At 32.0% G+C, this 26,145-nt stretch overlaps 2 protein-coding genes across 2 annotated transcripts in view; one reads left to right on the top strand and one right to left on the bottom strand.

Annotated features, from left to right (window-relative positions):
- Window positions 1–4,664: 4,664 nt before the first annotated feature.
- Smp_066930 (putative transcription factor sp8,sp9) lies at window positions 4,665–7,169 on the top strand (the record flags this gene model as incomplete). The annotated part of the gene is made up of 1 exon (XM_018796755.1): window positions 4,665–7,169. The coding sequence occupies one exon, from the start codon at window positions 4,665–4,667 to the stop codon at window positions 7,167–7,169; it is 2,505 nt and encodes an 834-aa protein (XP_018651865.1).
- An 11,471-nt stretch (window positions 7,170–18,640) lies between these two features.
- The window catches only part of Smp_158370 (tubulin tyrosine ligase-related), a gene marked incomplete at both ends in the record, with an annotated part of 42,039 nt that continues 34,534 nt past the window's right edge, over window positions 18,641–26,145 (bottom strand). The window contains 3 exons of the mRNA XM_018796756.1: window positions 18,641–19,444; window positions 19,748–20,423; window positions 23,947–24,220. Of these exons, the coding sequence (XP_018651866.1) occupies window positions 18,641–19,444; window positions 19,748–20,423; window positions 23,947–24,220 (1,754 nt within the window). The remainder of the gene's footprint in view (window positions 19,445–19,747; window positions 20,424–23,946; window positions 24,221–26,145) is intronic.

Consider the following 26,145-nt stretch of genomic DNA (forward strand, 5'->3'; position numbering starts at 1 on the left):
AAATTAGGTATTAACACCGTTGGATACCGACTTAGTGGTCTAGAAGTTAAGTGTTCGCGTACAAGATTGAAGGTCCTGAGTTCGAACCTCACGTGTGGGATCGTGGATACGCATTGCTGAGGAGTTTATACTAGGACGAAATGATCGTCCATTGCTTCCATGTTTTCAAAAGTGGTCTAGCTTAGATCGACTCGTAAATTCGACCTTTAAAATTTTAACCTTTTATTCATTAGAAAAATACAAGTTTCTAATAATATGAATAATAATGATATTAAATATTATGTTACATACACTTAAAGATATATTTTAAGGGTATGACCATCGAGATTGTAGACATTGTATGCCTTTTTATAATTGAAATAAGCGCTTTTCATATTATCAGATAACAACGAAAATCAATGGCATTTCACAATTTTACATTGTTACGTAATATAAGTAGTTTAAAACAGTTATACTAATAATTTATAAGATACCAATAGTTTATAATAATCTGAGTAGTTGAGTTTTATACATCTGTATGATAGGCACATAGACAGGGTCGAATTCAAATAAGTGCATATGATTAAACGATTCACAAATAAGTATTATCAACACTATTAATGCCATTAAATGATCATTTGATATTGTAAAGTACATTAGGATTTAACTTATAGGTTCCATCCATTTCATAATTATCTTGTTATGAAAACATTGCAAACAAGTGATTTTACTTGAATTATCAATTTTAAAATGTATCAGCATAACAAAATAAAAGAGGGAAACTTTTTTATCCAAAGTAAATGTCAAGATGAAAGTAAAAGTAATTCTTAGAAAAAAATTCATTATACACAAACAAACTAATAAGCTTCATTGAAATCACGAACGGATCAGTGTTAGACCACCATTGGAAACCTGGAAGCAGTGGACGGCCTTCTCGTCAATCTACAAAACCTCTCAACCGTACCCATCCACTATCTCGCTCGAGAGATTCGAACCCAAAACCATTGATCGCCTGAGAGATCCCCCAACGTCTAGACCACTGAAACGGGATTCAACGGTGCTAATATTTAAATTCAATCAATCCACAACATTGCACGACCATCTTCCATTGTCTTCGGCGGATTACCCCTTTACATCTGATCCGGCTGAGGTCCACTGATCACGGTTAAAGACTTACGAGTTATAATTCAAATGTGTAGAAATTTGAATAGCTCACTTTCATTTGAGTTATATGCTGCCGATGTTGTTGTCTAGTAAGACAATGAATGTGGTAACAATTAAAATGTCCAGTTCGAAAAACGCGACTCCACCAAAACTGCTCATCTGGATTATAATTTTTCTACAGTATCTATCTCACTAACGGACTGTTTTTTGTTAGCTAGTAAATAATTTTGGGAATTAAGTTACATTGAACAGTTAATATGTTTTGGTGGATACTTTCTTGTCACTGCGTGTATTCTCAGTTTTAGTCGGATTTTCAATTAAGGACTTTCAGGTTTTATGTGAAAACAAAATATCGTTCAAATAACGAGTTGAAACTTAATATTCAACGGTTGGAACAGGATAAAAACGCAAGACCACACTGTAACTCAGTATAATAGTCTAGTTAGTATGATATTCTTTGTATTTATTTAGTGTGCATTCCGTTCTAAATAACATACAACATTCATTCTGAAAAAATGTTATGTAAAACAGTATTTTTTTATTTCCTTTATTTTGGTCTGATTTGATATATTTTAAAAGTGATAATCGAATGTCGGTTAAATCGACAAATAAATGAGTTCTTTTTTATTAAAGTGGTGGGTGGAATAAAAATACTCCTTTCAACAATCTTCCCATTCTACTGTGTCATGAGAACCTCAGTATTCTCCTGTTTAAAGTATCGGGTTTCATAGTTAAAACATCGAAAGTGTTAAATTTTAATCAGTCTATGATATAGCCTTATATCTGATATGATTTACTCAACAAACTACACAGTTACTCACAGGGATCGATTGGAAATCTATCTTTACGTTAACATTCACATGAATAGCAGGTAATTTGTTTGAGGGTTTATGGAGATTGTTAAATGTTATTGAGATCATGAACCTAATTCTGTTAGACAACTACTGAAAACCAAGAAGCATTGAACATTCACTTCATTCTGATAAGTGATGTGCACTGCTTCGGAGCTTCGCGCTAGAACGTAACAATTAACCTGCGCTTCCTTGTTTTCAATAGTATTCTAACTTAAGTTGATTCATGATCTCAATAGTAAATTATTTCTGTCAAACTCCTTACAAACTACTTATGTAGATAATTACTTATAAAATCCTGTTTTTTCTTTTAAAAACAAACATTTTACAATTACCACACACTTATCTGAAAATTAACTACAAGTTGAAATCGAACAGCTAAATGTTAGTGTATTGACAAATATCTAATCGACACTCTTTTACATACTTATCAAGTTGTTTTTTTTACATTTATAAAGGGTGGATTTGATATAGTTGATAAAAAGGGCAGAAATGATATTATCGACTGAGTGGTGGTTTTTTTCTTGACTAAGTGGTTAATTAGTATACTTTGTATTTTTTTCAAGTTGATCATTTTATTCATGTAGTCATATTTGTGCTATTCATTTTGTAGAGTGAGAAAAAGAAGAGAGCATGTAATTGGAAAGTTTATTATACATCTTAAGTCATTATTTACAAAGATTAGAATGATTTGTAGTGGTTGTATCTATTTCATGAATATGGTTAAACATTAACTTTAAATATATTCATTTAATGCCAGATTCGTTCAATGTACAATTGTATTGCGCTAAATTTAATTTAGAAAATTTGATAGTTGAGTCTATGAGTCAATTAAAGCTAGACCACCATGGAAAACCTGGAAGCATTAGACGGCAGTTTAGTCCTAGTATGGATGTGCCGGGTCGTGGATGTACACTGTTAAGGAGCCTATAATAGGACGAAATGATCGTCCATTGCTTCCAGGTTTTCAAAAGTAGTCTAGCTTGGATAGACTAATAAATTCAACTAGCAAATTACTACAATGTCCGCAATACCCTTTTCTGATAACAATTTAGAAAAAAAATATTATTGTTAAGCAATCCATTCTCTTCAGTAAAATAGAAGTATATTTGAATTTAAATCCATTTGTCATTTATGTGAAATACTCTTTGTACCTAGTACTTAAGAAAAATAAGGAATTTCCCACTTTTAAATTTACATGAATATGCTTTTAAATACAAAGGGAAAATATGTTAATTGAAAATTTGATGTATATTTTACATTGGTAAATCGCATGAAACATCTGAAATTTTTCAATGTACTCGAACAAATATTGATAAATAGGTTCTATTCCAAAAGGATCACATATCTATACACCAATATCTCAGTAAACACATACTGACAGAAGCATATATACAATTAGATAAACATCTATACTAACATCCAAGTGGGCATATATTTATATGCTTATATCTACCACCCCCCACAATTAGTATTAATTACATTATAGACATATTTGATATGTCTTATTAAATTTATGCTTGACTTAATTATTGACTGTTGCATGCATTCATCAATATAAAAATAATGTTAACATGATACTTTAAACTTAACTTATTTCAATGATGACTTAATCATTAATCAACTATTTAAATTTTAAAAAGAAAAAAATTTTTTTTGGAAGGTGGAGGGTGTTAAGCAAATTTTTTTTGGTTTGTTTGTTTGTGGATATTTGACATCTGTTGAAAAATATTATTCAATCACGAAATTTGTTTCGAGTAAAAAAATTTAAAAAAAAAGAAAAGCAAAGAAACCTTCTTTTTGTCAAGTAAAAATGATTTATAAGCTTCATTATCTAGTTTATAACGAAAGAAAAAAGTTTGTTTTAAACAAGGGTACCTGTTTTCTTTTTCAAATTTTATTTCGTTTTTTTTCTTCCAGAGAAGGAATAATGATGACATGAAATCTTATTGTTACTCTAATTAGACCAATTTAATGTAAAACTTCTTTATGAAGTTCTTATTTTTTTATTTTCATGGGTTACATTGATTTTTATTCAACTAAAAAAAATTGTTTTTTTCTGATAATTAGCTTATCACTAACTGATTAGTATTGATTTTATTGTGATTTGTACGTTGTTGTTAACATGGTTGAGCAACGAAATGTTTTATTCATTTTTTTTTGTATTGGTTGTTTGAATCTTCTCATTAATGTTTAAGACTGCAATTAATCAGTCTCTTATTGGTATATTTACATCCTGTACGGATTGCATCGGGATTATCTAAAGTTACAAGCATTATAATCAGGGATGGGTACAGGCACATCTAGCTGACAAGTCTCAGATAGGACGAAACACACGTCCTGGATCCCATAACTAGCCATCATCTATCTATGCTTGAAATGTTTTATTGTTTAATTGAAAGGGTTTGATAAAGGTAAGTTTGATTTTTAGGTTGTATTCGTTACATACTGATTTCAGTTGGCACATCACTGAAAACTAAACAATACTGGACAGTTGTTTCATTCCAGTATGGGAATCTAGTGGTTTGCATTTATTACCCCACGAGGGATATAATCCAGGACCTTCAGGTTTCACAGAGAGTTTGTTGTCTTCAAACTATCGAGTTAGCATCTACTGACTTACATTTGCGATCTTTCTTTTATATTTACAGGAATCTTCAAAATTGAATTATGTCGGCTTATATAAACGAAAATCCCATTTTATCTGTATTCATTCCTAAGGGTGAAAAAATGATTTCTTCGGAAAATGAAAATAAAGATAATAACTTATTTGATATGAAGCTACCGACGAACATATTATGGAAAACGCATGAGCACTTACCAGTTACCCAACCTTCCATCACAGAATACTCTCCAAATTATATAGATAATGTAACTGCTATCACAGATATGACAAATTCACACTTCATACCAAGGTCTGATGGTATTAATCAACCTAGTTTACATGTACACAACGATTTCAATCCAATTTATCACTCGAATGAACTACAAACACAAACATCCAAAGAATTTAAAGGGTTATCATCGAATGATAGACATTTTCAATCAATAATACCTTCTAGGTCTGTATTAACACCATCATGTTCAACAATAGCTACATCTTTAAGTGAACAGGAAGAAAATAAAAAAGATTTTCCAGCAAATTATAATTTACTATCAAGCACATATTATCAACAATTTTTATTAAAACATTGCAACAGAAATGTAACTGATGAAGCCACTAATTTAATGGATGAGAACTATTGTAATTCATTGATTATGTCATCTTATGTTAATCATTTACAAAATTCAGAAGATTTGATTTGTAAAAGCAATATCAATAATTCTTTTACTAGTACTAATACTATTACAACAACAACAACCGCTTCTACTTCTGCTACTAATGTCACCAATATACATGCTACTAATTTCAATACAAGTAGTATAAGATCACCGAGTCATAATCAGTTAATTCATGAAAATTACGAATTCAATAGGAATCCTACAAACTTGCAACATCATCATCGTCATCATTATGTTAACCCTGATGGAAATAATTTTTCTGGAAATATAAACAAGCATTATAATCCAGGAATACATGAGAGTTATTTACCTTGGACAGAATATTGTAACAATAGTGATTATAACATTGATTATTTGAATAATGATCACAAGAATAGTGATTATATAACAGAAACTGATTCATTGAAAAATGAAGAGAATTTTCTTGTAAAACAATATCAGAATCAACAATCCTATTGGTTGAATGATATACACAATTGGGTAAATAATAGATTTTCACATGATACTGTTAATGATGTATTAATGCCAACAATTATCAATAATGATAAAATCCCGCTTACAATTAATCCCATATGCAGTTCACTTAAAAATCATCCTTCTTCAGTTGATCAATCTGTATTTGATACCAACAGCAATAATAATAACAATGTGAGTAATCAAAATCAACTATTAAATATTCAAATGAACGATCCATATTGTTTTATTACAAGAGCCGAAGATAAAAATATCAATCAAAACTCAATTGAATCATATTTATATTCAAATCTTGAAACAGACTGTAGACGAACATTTCATTCACCACTGTCTATTGGAGAGAAATGTTTAAATTTTAGTGGAAATACTTCAAATTTTTGGTCAAATAATATGTGTAATCTATTAAACACGACTGATCGATATAAATCAATCTTAATGGCTGCTGCTAGTGTGCAATATCCAACATATAATCATCATCTTAATAATAATAATAACAATAACTCATCAGAACAATCTGAATATGCAACACTCTACGAAACATTTCTTTCTACTAACAATAATCCTAATGGCTCCATAGATATGAATATCGAACCGAAATGTTCAATGTTCACTAATAATCAAATAGATAATGAAAGCAGAGTAAACGCATCGATAAATATGTCTAAAAATTTATTTTCTCAATCACCATCTCCATCATCACCGTTATCTGGTGAAACAAAAGTATCATTGAATGTTGAACATCGACTCAACCCTTCAAGGTCATCAACGTTATTAACAATAAATAGTAATAATAATAATGATAATTCTAATACAATTAAACGATATGTTGGCCGACCAACATGCGACTGTCCTAACTGTCAAGAATTAGACAATTTAAATTTAACAAATCCAAATATAGCAAGTGAATTGAGGCGAAAGAATTTACATAATTGTCATGTACCTGGTTGTGGTAAAGTCTACAATAAAACAAGTCATTTAAAGGCACATTTAAGATGGCATACAGGTGAACGTCCATTTGTATGTAACTGGTTGTTATGTGGTAAACGATTTACACGTTCTGATGAACTACAACGTCATTTACGTACACATACTGGTGAAAAACGCTTTCTTTGTCCTGTTTGTCATAAACGTTTTCTTCGAAGTGATCATTTAAATAAACATATACGTACACATTCTGATTTGACAACAACAGCCGCAAACGAGAATAATGAACAAAATTTAATTAAATCAGTCGATAAACAGTATTTAACTATGAATACAACAAACACTACCTCCACAACTACTAGCACTTCCAATACTACTAACACTCTTATCAGTAGTAATGTCAATGATAATAATATTAATACTGATAGACATACACCTTTAAGCACTTCATCCAATCATAATATCGAAGATAATTTTAATGAATATACTATGTGATGACAACACTATAGATGGTGAAATCAGTTGGGTTTTTTTTCATCTTTGATCATAGTCATTTTTGTTACGCACTTTTATTACTTCCTTAAAATATACAATGATACATGGAAGTAAATGTATAGAAAAAACTGTGCACTGAACTGAATACATCTAGTAACGTTACTTAATGGGTCCTGTATCTGATTCCAATCTTAACTAATTAATTGTTTCGAAATTCATTGCATTTTTAACTTGTTCTTCGGTTTAATGAAGCAGAAAATAAAAACAATCCATTTTTACTTCTCATATAATTTCCGGGTGTCTTAAGAAAAATTGGGATCTATTATTTGTTTGAATTAATAAAAATGACTAATTTTTCTTTCTTTTAAGTACTTTTATTGTTTCTCCCTTCTTTAGACATGAGTGAATCAAGTTTTTGTTTTGTCTTGTGGTTTACAAATAAACAAATTTTTGAATACTTTTTTGATAACCAAAGTAGTAACTTCTTCCTTATAGAAGTGGGGCGAGGATAGGTCAGCCGATTTTTTAAAAATATAATCATGAGTAGAATGAATTTAGAATAATCCAATTTAATAAAATTAGGATATTTGTAAAGATTATTTAATTTTTTCGAATATCTTTCATATAACCAACTGATTTCAATACCAGATTAGAAGTAGTAACAGTATCAGAATTAGTACGAAGCACGAGTTATCGAAAATATGATTCGTAGAATCAAAAAGTACAGGATGATTTCAAAATTCAAGATCTAGTGGAAGGCAAAGAGTGATTTTATCCCTGTTATTGTGACCGATCCTGAATCATGTCATCAAATGTCTCAAAATACTAATCAAAATAATTGTGCGAACTCTAACTTGATAGTCTATACCTATCAAGATGACCCAGATCAACATTTATTGACCTCATAAAGTGATGTCACTTCTTAGTTTGTTTACTGTTATCTTTTCTATGACCTACTCTAACTCTAACCAACATCTAGCGTAAGTATCCTTGAATTTGAATGGAGTTGTAATAGAGCGTAACAAACTTGAGTAACATATGAATGAAAATTGAATAAATCGTATTTTCAAGTTCGACTAAGTTATAGGACGTTACAGAATTCTGACTTGTGAAACAAACGAAGTCAGAGATGATACAATAAATTACTGATAATTAGCTATGAGGTACCTAACAATGGGAAACTACAAACCCATACAAGACGTTCATTATTTTTATACTTCATCATTATCAACCTATTTAAACAATTACAGAAATGATAGTTTTCTTCGAAACTAATAAATTTCAATAATAATAATAATAATAATGAAATAAATCAATATTATTTGACGATGTTATATGTAAAAAAATCAAATGGTGGATTATTCCCATTTTAAAGACCATCTCACATGAATAAATCTAGTGGAAATGCAATTACCGAATATCAGTTCTCCTATTGCAGTTTGGACTGAACTTATAATGCGAAAACTGCTCTGTTGTTACCCATTGGCTCAAATCAAAAATGTCTCGACGTCTGTAGTTAAAATTCAACTGTTAACCCCAAGTGTTTTATCCGATAAACCATCACTACCATTAATCTCATTAATATTGATTTTCCTTAACTAAATGATTCATGAAGATCTCATTATGCCTAACTGTAATTTTCACCACTAGCAAAAATTATCTGGAGTTAACCAAATAGTTTTGAAGACATTTAGCACTAAATACTTTTAAATGCAATTTTTATCATATGGTTCATTGATTTAAGTGGAAAATAGGAACCGTTGAATAATCTCACTCAGTTAAATGATGATACGATTGACAACATAATACTTAGAGATTATGAGTTCTGTCTTGTGTAAAGCTCGTGGATACACATTCTCGTTAACTCGTTATCCATTTCTTTTTATACAACTAACTATTTAACGATTCTGATTTTCCAATGATTTATATCAGTTCTTGATGAAAAACTATCTTCATAAAATTTCACCATAGTTTTTATCCTAAAGTTAGTAAAGTTGTCTACAACAATAATAAATAATTTCTATATAAAATCAAGCAGTTTGTTGAGAAACGAACAGAATCATCAATCTTCTTGTTATCACAAATATCTGCTTTGAATACGTTCATCGATGATGCTGACAAGGCAGATAAGACTTCCCACTTCTTTCAGAGCTTCTCCATCAAGCTGATTGGGTTGGTGCTCTCCATGTTGTATTCCAAGATTTTACTTTTTCCCCTGTGTGTATTGAGACCTACAATTGCAAAAACTGTTTCAACAATGGCCGTCTTCACCTTCATTTGCTAATGCGTATAGGATAGAAGAGCCAGGTCATCTTCGCAGTCCAGATCGTCTAGTTGCATCCAACCTGTCCATTTCATCCCGTGCTTCCCGTCTGATATGGATGTCTTCATAATCCGATCGACCACCAGCACAAAGAGGAAGGGGAAGAGTAGACAGCCTTATCTGACTCTGGTTCTTACCATCAGTGACAGCCTAATATGGGAGAGAATAAGCCAGCTTCCAGTTGAGGAGGAAATAAGGAAAAGACGTTGGAAGTGGATAGGATACACATTAAGGAAATCATCATACTGCATCACGAGGCGAGCGGTAACTTGGAGTCCTGAAGAGAAACGAAAAAGAGGAAGGCCAAAAAGTACATTGGGGCGATAACTGGACATTAAATGAATGAATAACACTTGAGAATGACTTGAAAGTATTACCCAAGACAGACTTGGTTGGAGAATTCTGGTGGGGGCTTTGTTCCTCCATGAGGGGTAACAGGCGTACGTAAGTAAGTTCCGGTTCCCCATATTGTCCGGACATTCCACGTACCTATATTGATTGTTCTTTTAATTGTTAGGAGGGATATCGACCTCTCTATCTCTGAAGAATTACGGTTTTTATCACGAGACATCAAAATTCTTCTAAACGAAGATCCTTATACCACTAGGGGACAGTATCAATGGTTGGAATGGTTTTTCTTGCTAGCATTTTGTAGTAAGGTTCTTTTCTGCAGGATGGGTGTTGCTAACCGTATGCGCAACCCTCCTTCTTTACCTGGGCTCGGGACCTGTATTAACCCTTGAAGGATTCCAAGAGGAGTGGCGCTGCTGTATTCAGCGATTAACTTGTGTATTCAGTGTTTTATTCATTTCGGTTTCTATTAACATACAAAAGGGGGAAGAAAATAAACGCTATGTTTGTGAGTAGGTGTGTATGTGTGATGAAAATTTTAATTGCGTCAAATTGTTCATCCTAAAAATTCAACTTTTAACATTTATTCAAAATAATTACCTCATAAAATTATAGGTTATAAATAAAGGAACAAATGAGAAAAGTATCTTACAGATAACGTTTCACATATTATCACTCATTCCGTTGCTCTCTATCTCTCTTGCCCTTTCTATATGTATATAAACTGTTGGTCACGTGTGATGTGAATAGAAATTGCGCATTTCCTTGAATTTATGAATGCATTGATTAGCTTAACGCATGATTGGATAAATAATATTGAATTAAATAAAATATTAATGAATTTCTGAGTTTTGCTCGGTTTTATTTCACTTCTTACCCTCAAAAGGGGATTAGTTACATTTGCTTCTCAGTACCAACTATTGCTGACCTATATCACTTTGTATATATTCCAAAATACTGTATATACAAGCATTTAAACTGCATCCATCTTTTATCATTCAAACACTGTGTTCAGAACTTACACCACTTGATGTAGGTTACAAATTTCCAAATAAAAAAAGCTTCTGCTATCTGGTCATTAGCATTATACTGCCCAAGTCAAGTAGCAACGCGGTCATTAGACCTTAAAGACTTGTATCATAGTCCAATTTATTTGATAATGGATAAGGCTAATAAAAAAATATTTCATGACTTGGATGATACTCACTAGCAAGGTGTATTTACATATTTAAGGAAATTAATGTTGTCTGTAGAGTTCGAACTTGCATCGATCAGTTTTCCACAATCAAAAATGTCATTAGTGAACTAGTAGCAAAACCTGGCCAAAGGTCTTCTCGTGGCTCTGATGACTAGTAGGGGCAGTCTTGCTAGCTAACTTGGGGGATCGGCGGAGATCGAACTAATCCATCACTCCTATCCTGAACTTAAGTTGCTCGAATTTCACTCCTCGAGGCTTCAAAAATCGTGACGGGGCGCTCTTTGTGTATTCTTATGTATGTGAATAGCACAAGTCTCGGCCTATGAAATTGTATATGTAGGATATGCAAAGGGTACGTACCGGGCTCACAAAAGGAACATAAACTGAAAAAGTGTCTGCCTTATGCCTCATAAGATCGGCGACCTAAACCACCGGATCGAAGACATAATAAGAAGATATGGCAGCGAATACTAGGGAGAGGTGACCACCAACCTCCCCCCTGAGAATATGCTTATGCTTATGTGTATTTCATGAAATACATGGGCGAAAGTCTCTGTACCAGTGGTATGTAAGTAATACGTAAAAGATAGTCAGTTGTAGAAAATATATTCAAAGAAAGCGGTGACTACCTACTCTGCTAGGTGGGTAAATATACCTGTATGTATGTTATGGGTTTCAAACAGTTTTTCCACGAAGTCACGTCCTTATGGTAAGTTCGTGAGCCTCGAAAAGTGGATCCTAACCCAGATAAACTTATGGGCTTTACCGAAAGAGGCTTCACCAGTCTCAAATGTCCGGAATACCACATCAGTGATCTGCTTTCATTTGACGGTTATGGAAAGCATTACCTCTGGGAATATTTTAGACACAGCTTTCTTATTAATGACAACAGATACGAAAATAAGATTCATAGGTGTATTTTGACTACTTGTAATCAAAATTTGCACAAATGAATTAATATTACACCTTATTTGTAGATATCTTGACACGTGATCTAAGCTGTAAATTAAATTTATCATCTTGATTAATGTAATATTGACGTAATTAATTAATCTTGAAATCATCTGTAATAACTCAGTCATAATTAATCAACCCGTTATTTAAAAAAAATTGTGAGCAACTTAAAATATAAATATATTTTTACGTCCTATTTGTTACAGATTGATTGTAGTTAGAGCATCTTTTAGACTAGAGGGTACCGCAAAGCTGTTTCGTCTCATAATCTCACCATAGATTGAACAGTGTTGAAATTCGCACTGGGACTCGAATCCAGTCTCCACCACCTCGGACATCAATGCATTATTGCTAATTGATCGTATTAGAGAAGCCCAATCGTTTTAGTCCCTGAATTCGTGACATCGTAGGCCGTACTGAGTCCTAATAACAAGACACAACAGTTATCTTACAAACTACTGAATTCGGATAACCACAAACTTATTCAACGAGTAAGAATTTATATTTGAGGAGTTGAAATTTCTCGTAGTTGATATTAAGGATTGGAGATGAATATCAACAGTGGTATCCAGGTACATTTAACTGGCGAGTTATCAAATGGAAGGAACGGATATTATGAATTCCACTACTACTACAAGTCAAATATACTAAAATTTGTTACCAAAGGCTATATATCTATACCGTCCAGTCAGGATGTATAAATGCCGACAGAGATTGATTATATTTAATCCTCAACAGGAAATTAAAAACTCTTTAGTATAGAATAACGTAGATATAATGTCCAATAACTTTTCATGTTCAGAATATCTACTATCGCAATTCAAATAAAAATAATATGGCTAATTTAATAAGACAATGGAACAATCAATGAGACTGAACTTAACCTATTCAAACACCTTATTACTTTGCATGCGTGTTTCATATTTTCTTTTTTTTGCTTTTCAATTAAACTCCTACTCTTCACCTTAATGAAGCACAATATAGAAACATATAATTATATGTTTTACAAGAAAATTTCATTTAAAATCCTATTCGAATTTAAGGAAGAGAAAAGGGATTTCAATTGAGTTATTAAATGGGTGGTTAAATATTTTTCTTACTACATGAAATGATACATCTTTACAATTTATTGTTGGTCATTATTCTATGTCTTTTTGTTCATAAAATGACATGTACGTGAGCCTACATATATATCCAGAAGCTTGATCATTAAAATAAGTATTCACATACATACACATAAACAACAACGTATGGATCTATGCTCCAGTTTTAATTTTAAACGTCCCTTTCATCTCTATATATATGTATGTTTGTCTTTAAGTGAAATATGAAGAACATAAAGAAATAATTGAACTTGGATGTATAAAATAATCCAGAAATAGTCGACAATCTGAGAAAGGGACACACAAAGAATATATACATATATATACTTAGATCAAAGAGAATACTGATATTGAGGTATATTTGTTTAGTGATAAAATACTCAACTTGTTTAGTTAATATATGCCATAAAATATATTTAAGTTCATATGATGGAACATCTTCAATATTACTCTATAAATGGATAGATATACATATAAATACATATATGTACTCATTCACTGAATAGTTCATTTCAATAAATCCATTAACTCTTTAAGAAATAAAACTTATAAGTGTATGTTTGTGTATGTTTTTTTTAAAAAATATTTTTGGAAAAAATAATTTTCTGTGCCCTTTATACAAAAAAAAGGAAAATAAAAGAAAAATAATTAAAGTTAATTATCATAAATAAAATACATCAACAGGTGTAACTGTGATAATATACACGTAGATATAAATACTTTTACAAATTTAAATCGTGTAACCCTATTTGTATATGTCTAATATAAGTATGTCTATATGTCTACTGTCTCTCCCCCCCTTAACCCCCTCTCTCTCTCTATATATATATATATGTATATGTTTGTGTATAGAAATATACTCAATATACATAAACAACAGAGCGAATCAAAGTTCCCATTATAATAATCTTTTCTTTTTTTGTGTGTGTATTTCAAATGTAAATAAAAAAATTCAAAGTAATGACCATTACAATATGTTCAATAAAAGATGTTCAAAAGTGAAGATGTCAATGTTTAGTTTTTTCTTTCTTTTTCGTTTGTATTTGCAAAAAAATATTAGTAAACAATGCAAATTCCAAAAAAAAACTGTTTAACATATGTGTTTGAGATTATTATTATTATTACTAAAAGTAAATTACGTTTAAACTTGTCTTCATCAAAAGAAAACAATACATATTTTAAATAACCTTGTTCAAGTATCCAACAACGGCATTTATGATTGACATGTTACTAGATCAAATATTAAGTATCAGATATTTAATATAAATTATTCAATTCTAAGAATGAATCAATATTTGAATTGGTTATAGGAGTGTACAACTAAAGAGTCTTATGTACTAAAACAAAAGAGCTGTTTAGTAATTTCTGTTTCACAATGGTTGTTGTATATGATTATGTGTTTTCAAAGTAAAATCAAATCTTACAAGCTATTGGGCATTCAATTAACTACATAAGGTACTTTATTGATTCATTCTATGGATAATTTACTAACAGTCTGATGGATTTTCGTAATTAAATAACAGTACTACCAAAAATATGTAGGTTGTCATTACTCTAGATATACTGGATTAAAAAACGATTTCTATCATGAGCTAATAGCTATGATGATAATGAGGAATATACTATTTGAAAGCCTATAGTCTAATTATGTAATGCCATAAAATATTAAATTGTCTTGAATTTTCATCAAACCTACACTTATATAAGAGAATGATTATCATGTACGACAAATTCATCACAGCTGTATGAACTGTATCAATAATTTTTCTATGAGTTCCCACTGGTTATGGGTTGCTACTAGAACTTAGGGAATCAACTCTCGAAATTGGTCATTAATGAATACATACCAACAGCACTGTAAAGTAACTGCGCGAAAATGTGAATTAACTGAGGTTAGAAATGTAAATCATTAGTCGCAGGTTCAATGGTTTAAAGGCTAAGAGCTACCAGCAAGAGCTGAATGTCTTGGGTTCAATCCGTGATACGGTTGCGGGTGTGTGCTCTCAAGGAGTCACATAATAGGATAAAATATATATTGTTTTCAGTTTTTAGTGATTGCCTAACTGGGGTCAGTTCGTGGCGTAGGCTGTGAAATCTTAATAAATGTCTTATTATTTTTGTAAATTTCTTAGAATTTTACATCGATGATAACTTTGACAATTCAACTGAATATGTTCCAACTATATAATATACAAATTAAACTTTAAATACTGACACTCGATTCAAATAACTGAAAATTTCAATTCTAGGTTAATTATCATGCCGTATCACTTATTCATTTGTGTGTTTAGGCTCAAAAAACATTTTAAATCATTCATTTGGTTACAGAAACTACAATTTTTTTGAATACGAAATCTCGAATTTGTTGTTTTACCGTTTACAACTCAATATGTATTCTAGGGTCATGCTTTCGACTACAGTTAATATTGTACTGAACGAGAACACAAGTGGGGATTACCGAATGTATTTGAACACAAAATTACAGAATATCTTAGTAAAATCTGAGAATCATACAGTAAATATTTCATTTGCAAAATGTCAATCGATTGTCTCAGACTTCACTGTTCTTTTGTTCCCACATCAATGATTCACTATTCTCGTTCCCCTTCCTTCGATCTTCTTAACTTACTGCCTCCAGCCATTTCAATTTCGATTGATAATACATACTACTTATATCTATCGATATCAATAGCATACACCACAATATCGTTATGCTATACCATAAATCTCACAAAACATTTGCACTGTTACTAACCAACTTCACTAACCATCCAGTTGATATCATATTATAATAAAAATCTTTTATAATTATTTAGTTGTAAAACAAAAAAAATAATAAATTCACTAGAAAATAATTTTTTTATTATTTTATTTCTACAAAATTATTAAATACAGAAAAAAAGTATATTTAGTTATCATTTAATTAATTAACTAATCTCAGTAACAGATTACTTTAATCAGTTAAAGTTCTGTGAATTTCATTTCATTGAATTCATACAATTTCCATGTGAACAAACTTAATTGTTTATTGTGAATTTAGTTTTCACATTATGAAGTTTACATGAAACAATTGTCAAAGATGATGGCATTGATAACAGATTATTCATTATCCATTTACTATTTGAACATGACAATGGTCGACGATGTAATGATGATGATGATGATGGTAATTGATTTGTTGAATTGTTTATAATCGGTGAAATATTTGAATTTGGCGCGTATGTTGTATTATCTTGCATTACATTTTTCAGAATTGATACATTTGATGTTGTTGTATTACTAGTCGCTTAAATAATATAAAATCAGTAATGTAAACAAATTTTTAAGAAAAAAGAAACAACGAAGAATTACTTTGAACATTCAAATTTTTTTTTAATGATTATCAATATTTGTTAAAAATAATTCGATTTTTTTTTGTAATTTTTCATTTAATTCCGTTGACAATAAAAATAATGATTTGAGAAACTTCATGTTAAATTAAGTATAATTGGTATTTGTGAATTGGAAAACATTTACAGTCACTTACTTGGTAACATGTAAAAGTTAGTGAGTTTTCGACGAGATCGCAAGGTATGGACGAATTAGTTCGATTAAAGATAGTGAGTTTTGGATCTTGGCACGAAATTCATTCATCTATATGGTTAAATGGGACTTTGGCATTATGGCTATTTTCAGTTCGTGATGAAATCCCTAACTCTTATTCTTAATCTTAGTGTCAAACTGTAAGTCGTAATTCTGACTCCTTGCACTCATTTATAACTCTGTTTTAATTCTAGTAAGTAGATGGAGATTCTCAGGGTCCCCCTAGCGTCACCCAAAGGTTTTCCATAAATTATAACCTCGCCGTTTTCTAAAAGGCAACGAAATTCCTATCAAAAATATGAGTTACTCACGAGTAGTTAAGATTCTAACATAGTTTTTCATCCAAAGAACTCTATTTTAGATTATGCAATAAGAATTAGGGATATGTTATATAACAACTGAGTTTCCTTATACTATTTATAAACGATTTTCGATCATATTGCTTCATATTAAAGTGTGAAAACAGATTATTTGAATGAAAAACGAAAATTGACATTTTAGTCAGTATGAGGTATGGAGATTGGTGGATTTCATTGAAATCATTGACCTGTCTAAGTTAAACAACCATTAGAAACATGGAAGCAATGGACGGCTGTTCTATCCTAAGTTGGGGCTCCTCAGTGGTATGCGGTCACGATCCCGTAACCAGAGATCGAATTTAGAACCTCCGGCTTCGCATTCGAACGTTTGACCTTCAGAAAACTGAACCGAGGTCCATTTGCTCTCAAGTCTAACTCAATCGGTCAGCGACATCACGTGACTATCCTTCACCGTATTAGGTAGGTACCTTTCAGATTGTTTCGGGAATTTCAGGTTAGTTCTTCATTTTAGGTCTATCTATCGTAAAATTACGGAATATTTGGTATTCGATGTTAGAACCTCCCTTATAAATACTGACTGGTCAGTATTGTCAGTTTCAATATGGTACGCACACAAAATATCATTCAAATTTTTCAAGAAATAAATATATGTAGATATACTGGATTCTATGGTCAGGAATCAACTTCACACGCGAAGAGACTTGTTTTTGCTAGCCGATTTAACTTTTTTTATACAACACAGTTAATAGTTAACCCACTAACTATGAATGTCAAGTACATGTAGTGGCAAAAAGATGAAATGTTTTCCATCATGACGTTAATTATCTAGATTCTGACAGTGACTGGAAGGTAGGGGATTAGATTATGCTCACTTAATAGTAGGTCATTTAAATTAACCTGCTATTAAACTCTGTTTGATCAGTATCCCCAGAAATCCTATTTGAACTAATGATTCACTTTGTCTTTTTCACCCTGTGAGTTTGAAATAATAAACAAACTCTGATATTTCTATATAAGATAGATTAGACAGGGCTAAAACTCCTATAAAACAAAATGTTCCATCATTTAATAAAAAAGCGACGAGATACGTAGTGGTACTTACTGACAAAAAGTAATGTAAATTTATTAGCATAAATAACTGTTCCATCAACGCCTATTGGTTCAAGCTGAAAATGTCAATCCTCGTAAATAATGTCTATTAGTAATATTATGGTAATCACTAAAATAATCAGCCAGATTCAGATAAAAAACGTTTCATCATTCCCGATTTTTAATCAATATATCGATTTGTGAAACAAATAAAATATCTGATAAATTAAAAATAAGTCTAAATGATTTACATATGCATTGGAGGAATATTTGTAGAATACTTAAAATGACAAGATGTAAGTTCAAATGACTCATTAAAAAAGAGTATATATATCAGTTAATACAATTCTTTAATAATTCATCCCAAAGTTGAAGGTTATCACAGTAAACTAAGGATTTCACAATAGTGAATAAAGTTAAAACTTTGTAGACAACAGTGAATAAAAGTAATTGAGCAATCCAGAACAGAAAAGAAAATGAGATAAGGTGACAATTAAGTATGGATCATCACTAGACTGCAATAAACCGATCAGTATATTACTTTCAATTAATTAATCGTTTGCAATGCGAGAAAGGAATTTCAGATTAAATTTATCATTAATATTATACCTGTGGAATTTTGTATCATCTGTGTTACGACAATTGACGAACATTTTACTAGAATTAATAAAGCTACAAAGTGAAATACCATTAGATATCGCCTTATCATAACTATTATTTCTGTTGATAGTAACTGATGAGAGATTATCTAATGGTAAAAAGGTTTTCGATTGAGTTGATATCTCATCATCAAATCCTGAATCTGTGGAACTTTGCTTCAGAGATGATTTTGGGGAAGAAGTAATGATCTTTGAGATTTCATTTGGATCATTACTATCCAGAGTGATAGAGTCACTAGAATTAATTGCGACATCATAGTGACTAGCATTAAGATTATTAAGAATACTATCAGTATTCTTATCATTGTTAGTATTCTTATCACTACTGTCCTTCAATTTTCGGCAGTTATAAACTTCATTTAAATTCATTAAAGAATTATCTTTCATAGTTGTATCTGCCAATCTTTGATTTACTATCAAAACTTTAGAAAGTTTTGACTGTGATTGACAAGTTAATGATTTTCTTCGTATTGCTGGTGATTTTCTAATTTTTTTCATTCTACGTAGAATAATACATCTTTTCTGTATATGTTTATACAACTTATTATGATTTGATTTTTCATGATGAATATGCTTCAAATGACTATCTCCTTCATTAAATTGTATAATGTTCAGTTTGATTTTATCAATATAATTTTTATAAGTAGGTATTTTCCGTATATAATTTGTATCTAGTTGGTCTACAATAAGTGTAGACTGATGGGTTAATGATTGATGTGAAGATGCAGATTTGATTTTCCCAATTGTTGGTAATTTATTTGGTCTATTAATGAGTTGCTTATTTTTGTCTATTATAATCTTTTCAAAATGTGATTGTCTTTTGGATAGTTCCTTTTCATGTAAATATCTAATTGAATTAGCTTGTGTTGAAATGAAATTAGATAAAGTTGTATTATGTATTGTGTCAACATTCAACTTTTCATTTCTATGTTGTTCAAGTTTCAATGATAATCTCTTTATTTTATTCGATGATATTGATCGGTTTAAATTTAAACTAACTAGTTTTATATTAGATTCTGAATTTTGATTTTTGTATATTTTAGGTAATAATAATGATGACGACTGTGAATTTTTATTTTTACCATGTATACTTTGGTGAGAAGAATATAGATTTGTATTATTGTATGTTTCATATTCAGTGTACTGATTCAGCTCACCTTTATTCATTAGTCGTAGCTTCGATTGATTCAAGTTGGATGTAGAGGAATCTTTAACACTTGAAATACCAGGGCAATTTATTAGTGGTCTCGATTTATCTAATTCTTCTAGAGATGATTTTAGATAAGACTCCGATCGACTTGATTTTAAAAGATTGTCGTCATGTGAAATATCATCATTGTATTTCGATAGACAAACACTAGATTCCAGACCAGTCAAATACCTAATATTTTTTACAGATTTTAAAACAGTAGAAACGTTGCAAATTTTCAATTCATTTTCATATTTGCAAGATTTTGACCGTGAACTTTTCCTTGTTTCCTTTACCGATTGTAAATGTTTGACTGGATTATCAATATTTATGTTCATAGTTGACTGATTATCAGTTGGAAATTTTCCACACTTCATAGGTGGTAGTAAACCGTTCATTCCTTTTGCTATTTCCGTTGTGCGTTCATATTCATCACCTGTGTTCGATGGCTTAATTTCTTTTCGTGTTTGTGATTTCGTTTGCCTTCTAGAATATGAATTAGAACAAAACGTAAACGATTATTGAGTAAATAAAATTAAACTATTCATATTTTGTGAGTAGTATATTGATAAAGAGGTAGACTTGGAGAAAGGAGTTTACTCAGATGAGGTATATTCAGTTCAGGATTCCAAGCTGTAGAAAGTGAGCTTCTAAAGACGGGATTAAAAACTAATCTTCAGACTGTTGAACACAGTCTTAGCTTAGCCCAAGTGAGAACAAGTAAGCTATTTCGCTAGATAACATTATGTGTTGCTAAAACGTAAATTAACATCGTTACCATACAAAAAAGAACAATTATTAAGTCTACTTGACAGGGAGAAAGAGCGACATAAATCAATTACCGAACAGTAACTGGAGGACAGGAAAAATAAGTCAACAAACTTAATATCGTTTACGAAAGACATAAAAGATTATGATTGGTGCATACACATGGCATAGTCAAACAAGGTTGAAGAGAGTCGGTGTGGTGTTGGGCGTTTAATCCTGTCATTCCTGGGTTCGTTCATCGACTACACTTTAAACAAGCTATCTAGGTGTATTTAAATATCGATACGTTTATGGCACGTTATGTGTTTTAGACTCATTATTATAAGTGTCTTAAGGCTGCAAGAGAAGGAGACATGAGACAGTTGTATGATACAACAAAGAAGCTCGCTGGAAATTATCATAAACCAGAACGACCAGTGAAAAGCAAAGAAGGCAAAGCAATCACCAACATTGGGGACCAACGAAACAGATGGGTAGATCACTTTAAAGAACCCTTAAATCGATCAGCCCCATTGAACCCATCCAACATCGAAGTAGCACCCACGGACCTCCCAATCGATGTCGACCCACCAACAATTGAAGAGATGAGCATGACCATCAGACAAATCAAGAGTAGTATATCAGCAGAACCAGACAACATTCCGTCAGAAGCACTGAAAGCAGATGTAACCATAACTGCAAAGATACTCCACATTTTAATCAGCAAGATTTGGGATGAAGATCAAGTACAAACAGACTGGAAAGAAGGACACCTGATCAAGATACCAAAGAAAGGAAATCTCAGCAGGTTTGAGAATAACAGGGGCATCAATATTCTCTCAATACCAGGAAAAATCTTCAATAGGGTATTGTTAAACAGAATAAAGGACTCCATAGACGCCCAACTTCGAGACCAACAGGCTGTATTCCGTAAGGATCGGTCGTGTACTGATCAAATCACAACACTGCGGTTCATTGTGGAACAATCAATTGGATGGAATTCATCACTCTACATTCACTCCGTTGACCACAAGAACGGATATGGTAGTGTGGACAGGACAACACTATGGAGGCTTCTTCGACACTACGGCGTGCCTGAGAACATAGTCAATATCATACGGAATTCCTATGATGGATTAAACTGAAAAGTCGTTCATGGAGGACAAATCACCGAATCATTCGAGGTAAAGACCGGTGTCAGGCAAGGTTGCTTACTCTCACCCTTTCTCTTTCTCCTGCTGATCGACTGGATTATAAAGACGTCAATATCTGAGGGGAAGCACGGGATACAATGAACAGCTAGGATGCAGCTGGATGATTTAGACTTCGTAGATGATCTGACTCTTCTATCACACACGCAACAACAAATGCAGGAGAAGACGACCAGTGTAGTAGTAGTCTCAGAAGCAGTAGGTCTCACTATACACAAAGGGAAAATCAAGGCTCTCTGATACAACGCAACACGCACCAATCGAATCACACTTGACGAAGAAGCTTTGGAGGATGTAATGGCCTTTACATATCTGGGGAGCATCATAGATGAACACGGTGGATCTGATGCAGATGTGAAGACGCGGATCGGCAAAGCGAGAGCAACATATTTACAACTGAAGAACAACTGGAACTCAAAACAGTTGTCAACCAACACCAAGATCAGGATTTTCAATACAAATATTAAGACAGTTCTACTGTATGGGGGGAAACTTGGAGAACTACGAAAAACCATCCAGAGATACTAGTGTTTATTAATAGTTGTCTACGCGAAATGCTTCAGATCCGTTGGCTAGACAATATCAGCAACAATCTACTATGGGAGAGAACAAACCAGATTTCTGCGGAGGAAGAAATCAGGAAGAAGCGTTGGACACACATTGAGGAAAGCACCCAACTGCGTCACAAGGCAGGCCCTCACTTGGAATCCTGAAGGCCAAAGCAGAAAAGGGAAACAAAGAACACATGATGCCGAGAAATGGAAACGGATATGAGAAAAATGAACAACAACTGGATAGAACCAGAAAGGAAGGTAGAGGACAGAGTGCGTTGTAGAATTCTGGTCGGCGGCCTATGCTCCATTGGGAGTAACAGGCGTAAGTAAGTATTATAAGTGTCTTGTTGGTTTAAGGTTGCGGTAAGCAGACAATCAACATGTATCTTTCACTTGTTAATAGTCCATATCACAGATTTATACAACTAGGAATTCACACTAAGATTTCGTATATGTATGGTTAGACATGATAAAAATATATTTGTTTAATGCTTAACTTTACAGTTCAATAAAATGAGCATTCTTTACCCTGTCTTCATAATAATACTCAACAGAAGCAATCTTCAAAAATAATCAACATAAATTTCAGGTTAGTGAATAGTATTCTTTTTTAAACTAAGGAATAGATTGTTTGCATATTCTTAACTCGAAAGGACTATCACGCTCACCCAGTTGTACACATTCTCAGGTAGGATCAAATGTCATTCATTATGTTTGTATTTTCCTACTTATTTATCTGAAAGCCATTCCTCCTCCGTATTAAAGAACCTCTCCCGAAATGGCTTGGTAACCGATAACAAAGTGATTTTGTCTATTCTACTAGTTGTAATGGGTTTAAAACAAAGTCTCAGTGCAATTTTTCTTACTAATGCCTTTCAAACAACTGTCGTCAATTTGAATTTATCAGAACGGGGATTTGTGGAGATTGTAGTAATTTTAATAGTTGAATTCATGAGTCAATCCCCATTCTGACAGTAATCATATGCTCACTAATGACTAGCTTTAAGATGGATTTCCTGGAGTTCCAGTGAGAAGCAGTGACCAGTAAAATCCAATCCGTGTCGGGTGTGAGACAGTTATCCACCTCAGACAATGGATGAAGGGTCACTCAAGATAACTGGTCGATTTAAGTTAGACATTAATACCGTCGGATGACGGATCAGTGGTCTGGGAATTAAGCGTTCTTGCGCGAGACCGAAGGTCTTGAGTTCGAGTCACGCGTGTGGAATCGTGGATGCGTATTGATGAGGAGTCCCATACTGGGACGAAGCGACCGTCAAGTACTTTCAGGTTCTCAGTGATAGTTTAACTTATATAGACTCATGAATTCAACCATAGGTATTTGAATTTAATACGAAGTTACTTTGAGTAATTACTCAATAGAATTCCATTAGCAATAATGACATGGCATTAGTAAATATTTAGTGATCAATTAGTGTCAAAATAATCCATTCAAGTAAGTAAATAAACTCAATACGACTTCACTCATGAACTAACAAGACAATAGGAGACATATTCTTCTTATCTCTACCAATTGTTGACATAACCTTCACTTCTGGATTTGGTAATGACTGACCATTGAAATCAAGTGTCGCTTTATTAAAACAACGTAGGACAGTTGTATTTTCCAATTGTGGTTTACTTATTTTTGATCCAATTACATAAAGTTCCATACCAGTGTACATAGTAGATGGATTATGAAATGGTTGTCTATACAATAATTCAAAACGTCCAACATCCGAGTTACGATTGTACTTTTTATCTAAAACAACTAGTTAAAACAAAATATTGGAAAAATATAATTTGATTAGTCTAATGTGTTCAACATTTAGTGAGTTTTTAAAAAATATAACTAAAAAAATTAATTCAGGAGTACAGCCTCAGAAAGAATGCTATAGTAAAACCTCAATCACATTCTATGCTCACTCTGTGGTAAAATTTACTTGTTCAACCGTTTAGAAGACGAATCGACTATTTTAAAGTGAATAACTTCATAAAACAGATGTTGATTATTTTTCCTTAGTATAAAGAATTGACAGAAGCAGTCTTTATGGATGATATAGATGATGCTAAAGAGAGAAGCATCCTGGATTCCACTGCTAGCAACAATCTGAATATGCTAAAACCTCTGACTTAAGGCATTACTTAGGAAATTCGCTCAGGGTGCATACATGCAAATAAATATTGATCAATTAGAAAGGCCCGTAATATCGAAAACGAGAAAATTCAAACCTTAAAATATAAGTAGTGCAATAATTTCGGTGACCCCGTATTAAATATTATACATAAACCATTTACATTATTAGTTAATAGACATCCAAATGAAGTGTTACATAAATAGTTTTAAAACAATAAGAATCTAATGATTAACAATCAGAGAGGATATTTGCTAACTTGTTCGACGCGAAAATAAAATCAATTGACTTCACGTAATTGTTGTGTGAAACTAGTGTGGTGTGTCTACTTATATCCATATAAGTAGCATATGGTGAGGGTCAGACATAGAATGTATTTTGGCGGAAGATCGATAAGGAACGAACAGGAATGAAGCGCAACCGGTACGAAAATGCATGAACAATGAAATCAGAAAAGATGGATTGATATTTACAGAATGAACAGTTAAGATTGAGATAATTGACTGTTATTTTGTAAATTAACTGTTTACTGTATAATTATCAGGATTTAGTGAGATAGTCTGTTGAATCTGTTGAATCGGATGAAAATTAAAGTGTTGATGTGAGCTGAAGTTATATACAAAGTCATCAACGTCCGCTAAGTGAGTTGTACCCAACAATTTCATCTACTTTCCAGTCATTTAGTGGCTGAGTGCTACATTTTAGAGAACATTTTTAAGAAAAAAAATTTAATCTCAACCCTGTATTTGTGTTTTCGATTAACTATACGAGGCTGCACTACACTGAAAATGTTCATAGCAGATATTTGTGGATACTTTCAGACGCTAAAAAGAAAATCATTCACAAAAATTACTCTTGAAAATTCAGCAATCACCCATTTATTGAGTTGAAAATTGGCCGAAAGTACTAGTCTATGACATACTTAGTAAACGTAGAGAACATTGAGGATAACCTAAGCCATGATGCTTTATACAAACATTTAAAGGCTTGTTTGAACTTAAATTTTGAATTGTTTAACCTAATACATTTAAGTGATTTAGACTTATGACATAATTCTCAAAGTTATTTTCATTCTCATTGTATCCACCTAACTCGAAGACAAGAAAGTTTTATTGATAGCTTTTTTGTATTTTCCTTAAATTTTAAAAATTTCTAGTTCGTAAAAATACTTTTCAAGTTAAATATAATCATCTAACTGCCTGGTACATATGAGATAAGTCTACTATTCAATGTTTCATTGAGTCAAGTGAACATTATTTGAAGTGATTACGGAAATATTTCGTTTGTAATAGGATTCATTTTCCGACTAAACTTTTCATAGAATTTATGGACTTCTTCATACTTATCGTAGTTTTAATAAAAATAATTTTGTAACAAATAAAAAAGGAATTTAGAAGGGGGTTTGTGGAGATTTCAGTATTTTTCAAAGTTGAAATCATGAGTCAATTGAAGCTAGACCACCATCGAAAACCTGGAAGCACTGGACGGCCGTTTTGGTGCGGCTGGTTGTTTAGCTGGTAGATAGACAAGATGCAGTTTTATTTTTTTTTTTTTTTTTTTT

This window comes from Schistosoma mansoni, chromosome 4 (genome assembly GCF_000237925.1).
Source record: "Schistosoma mansoni strain Puerto Rico chromosome 4, complete genome".
NCBI classification, from domain to species: Eukaryota; Metazoa; Platyhelminthes; class Trematoda; order Strigeidida; family Schistosomatidae; genus Schistosoma; species Schistosoma mansoni.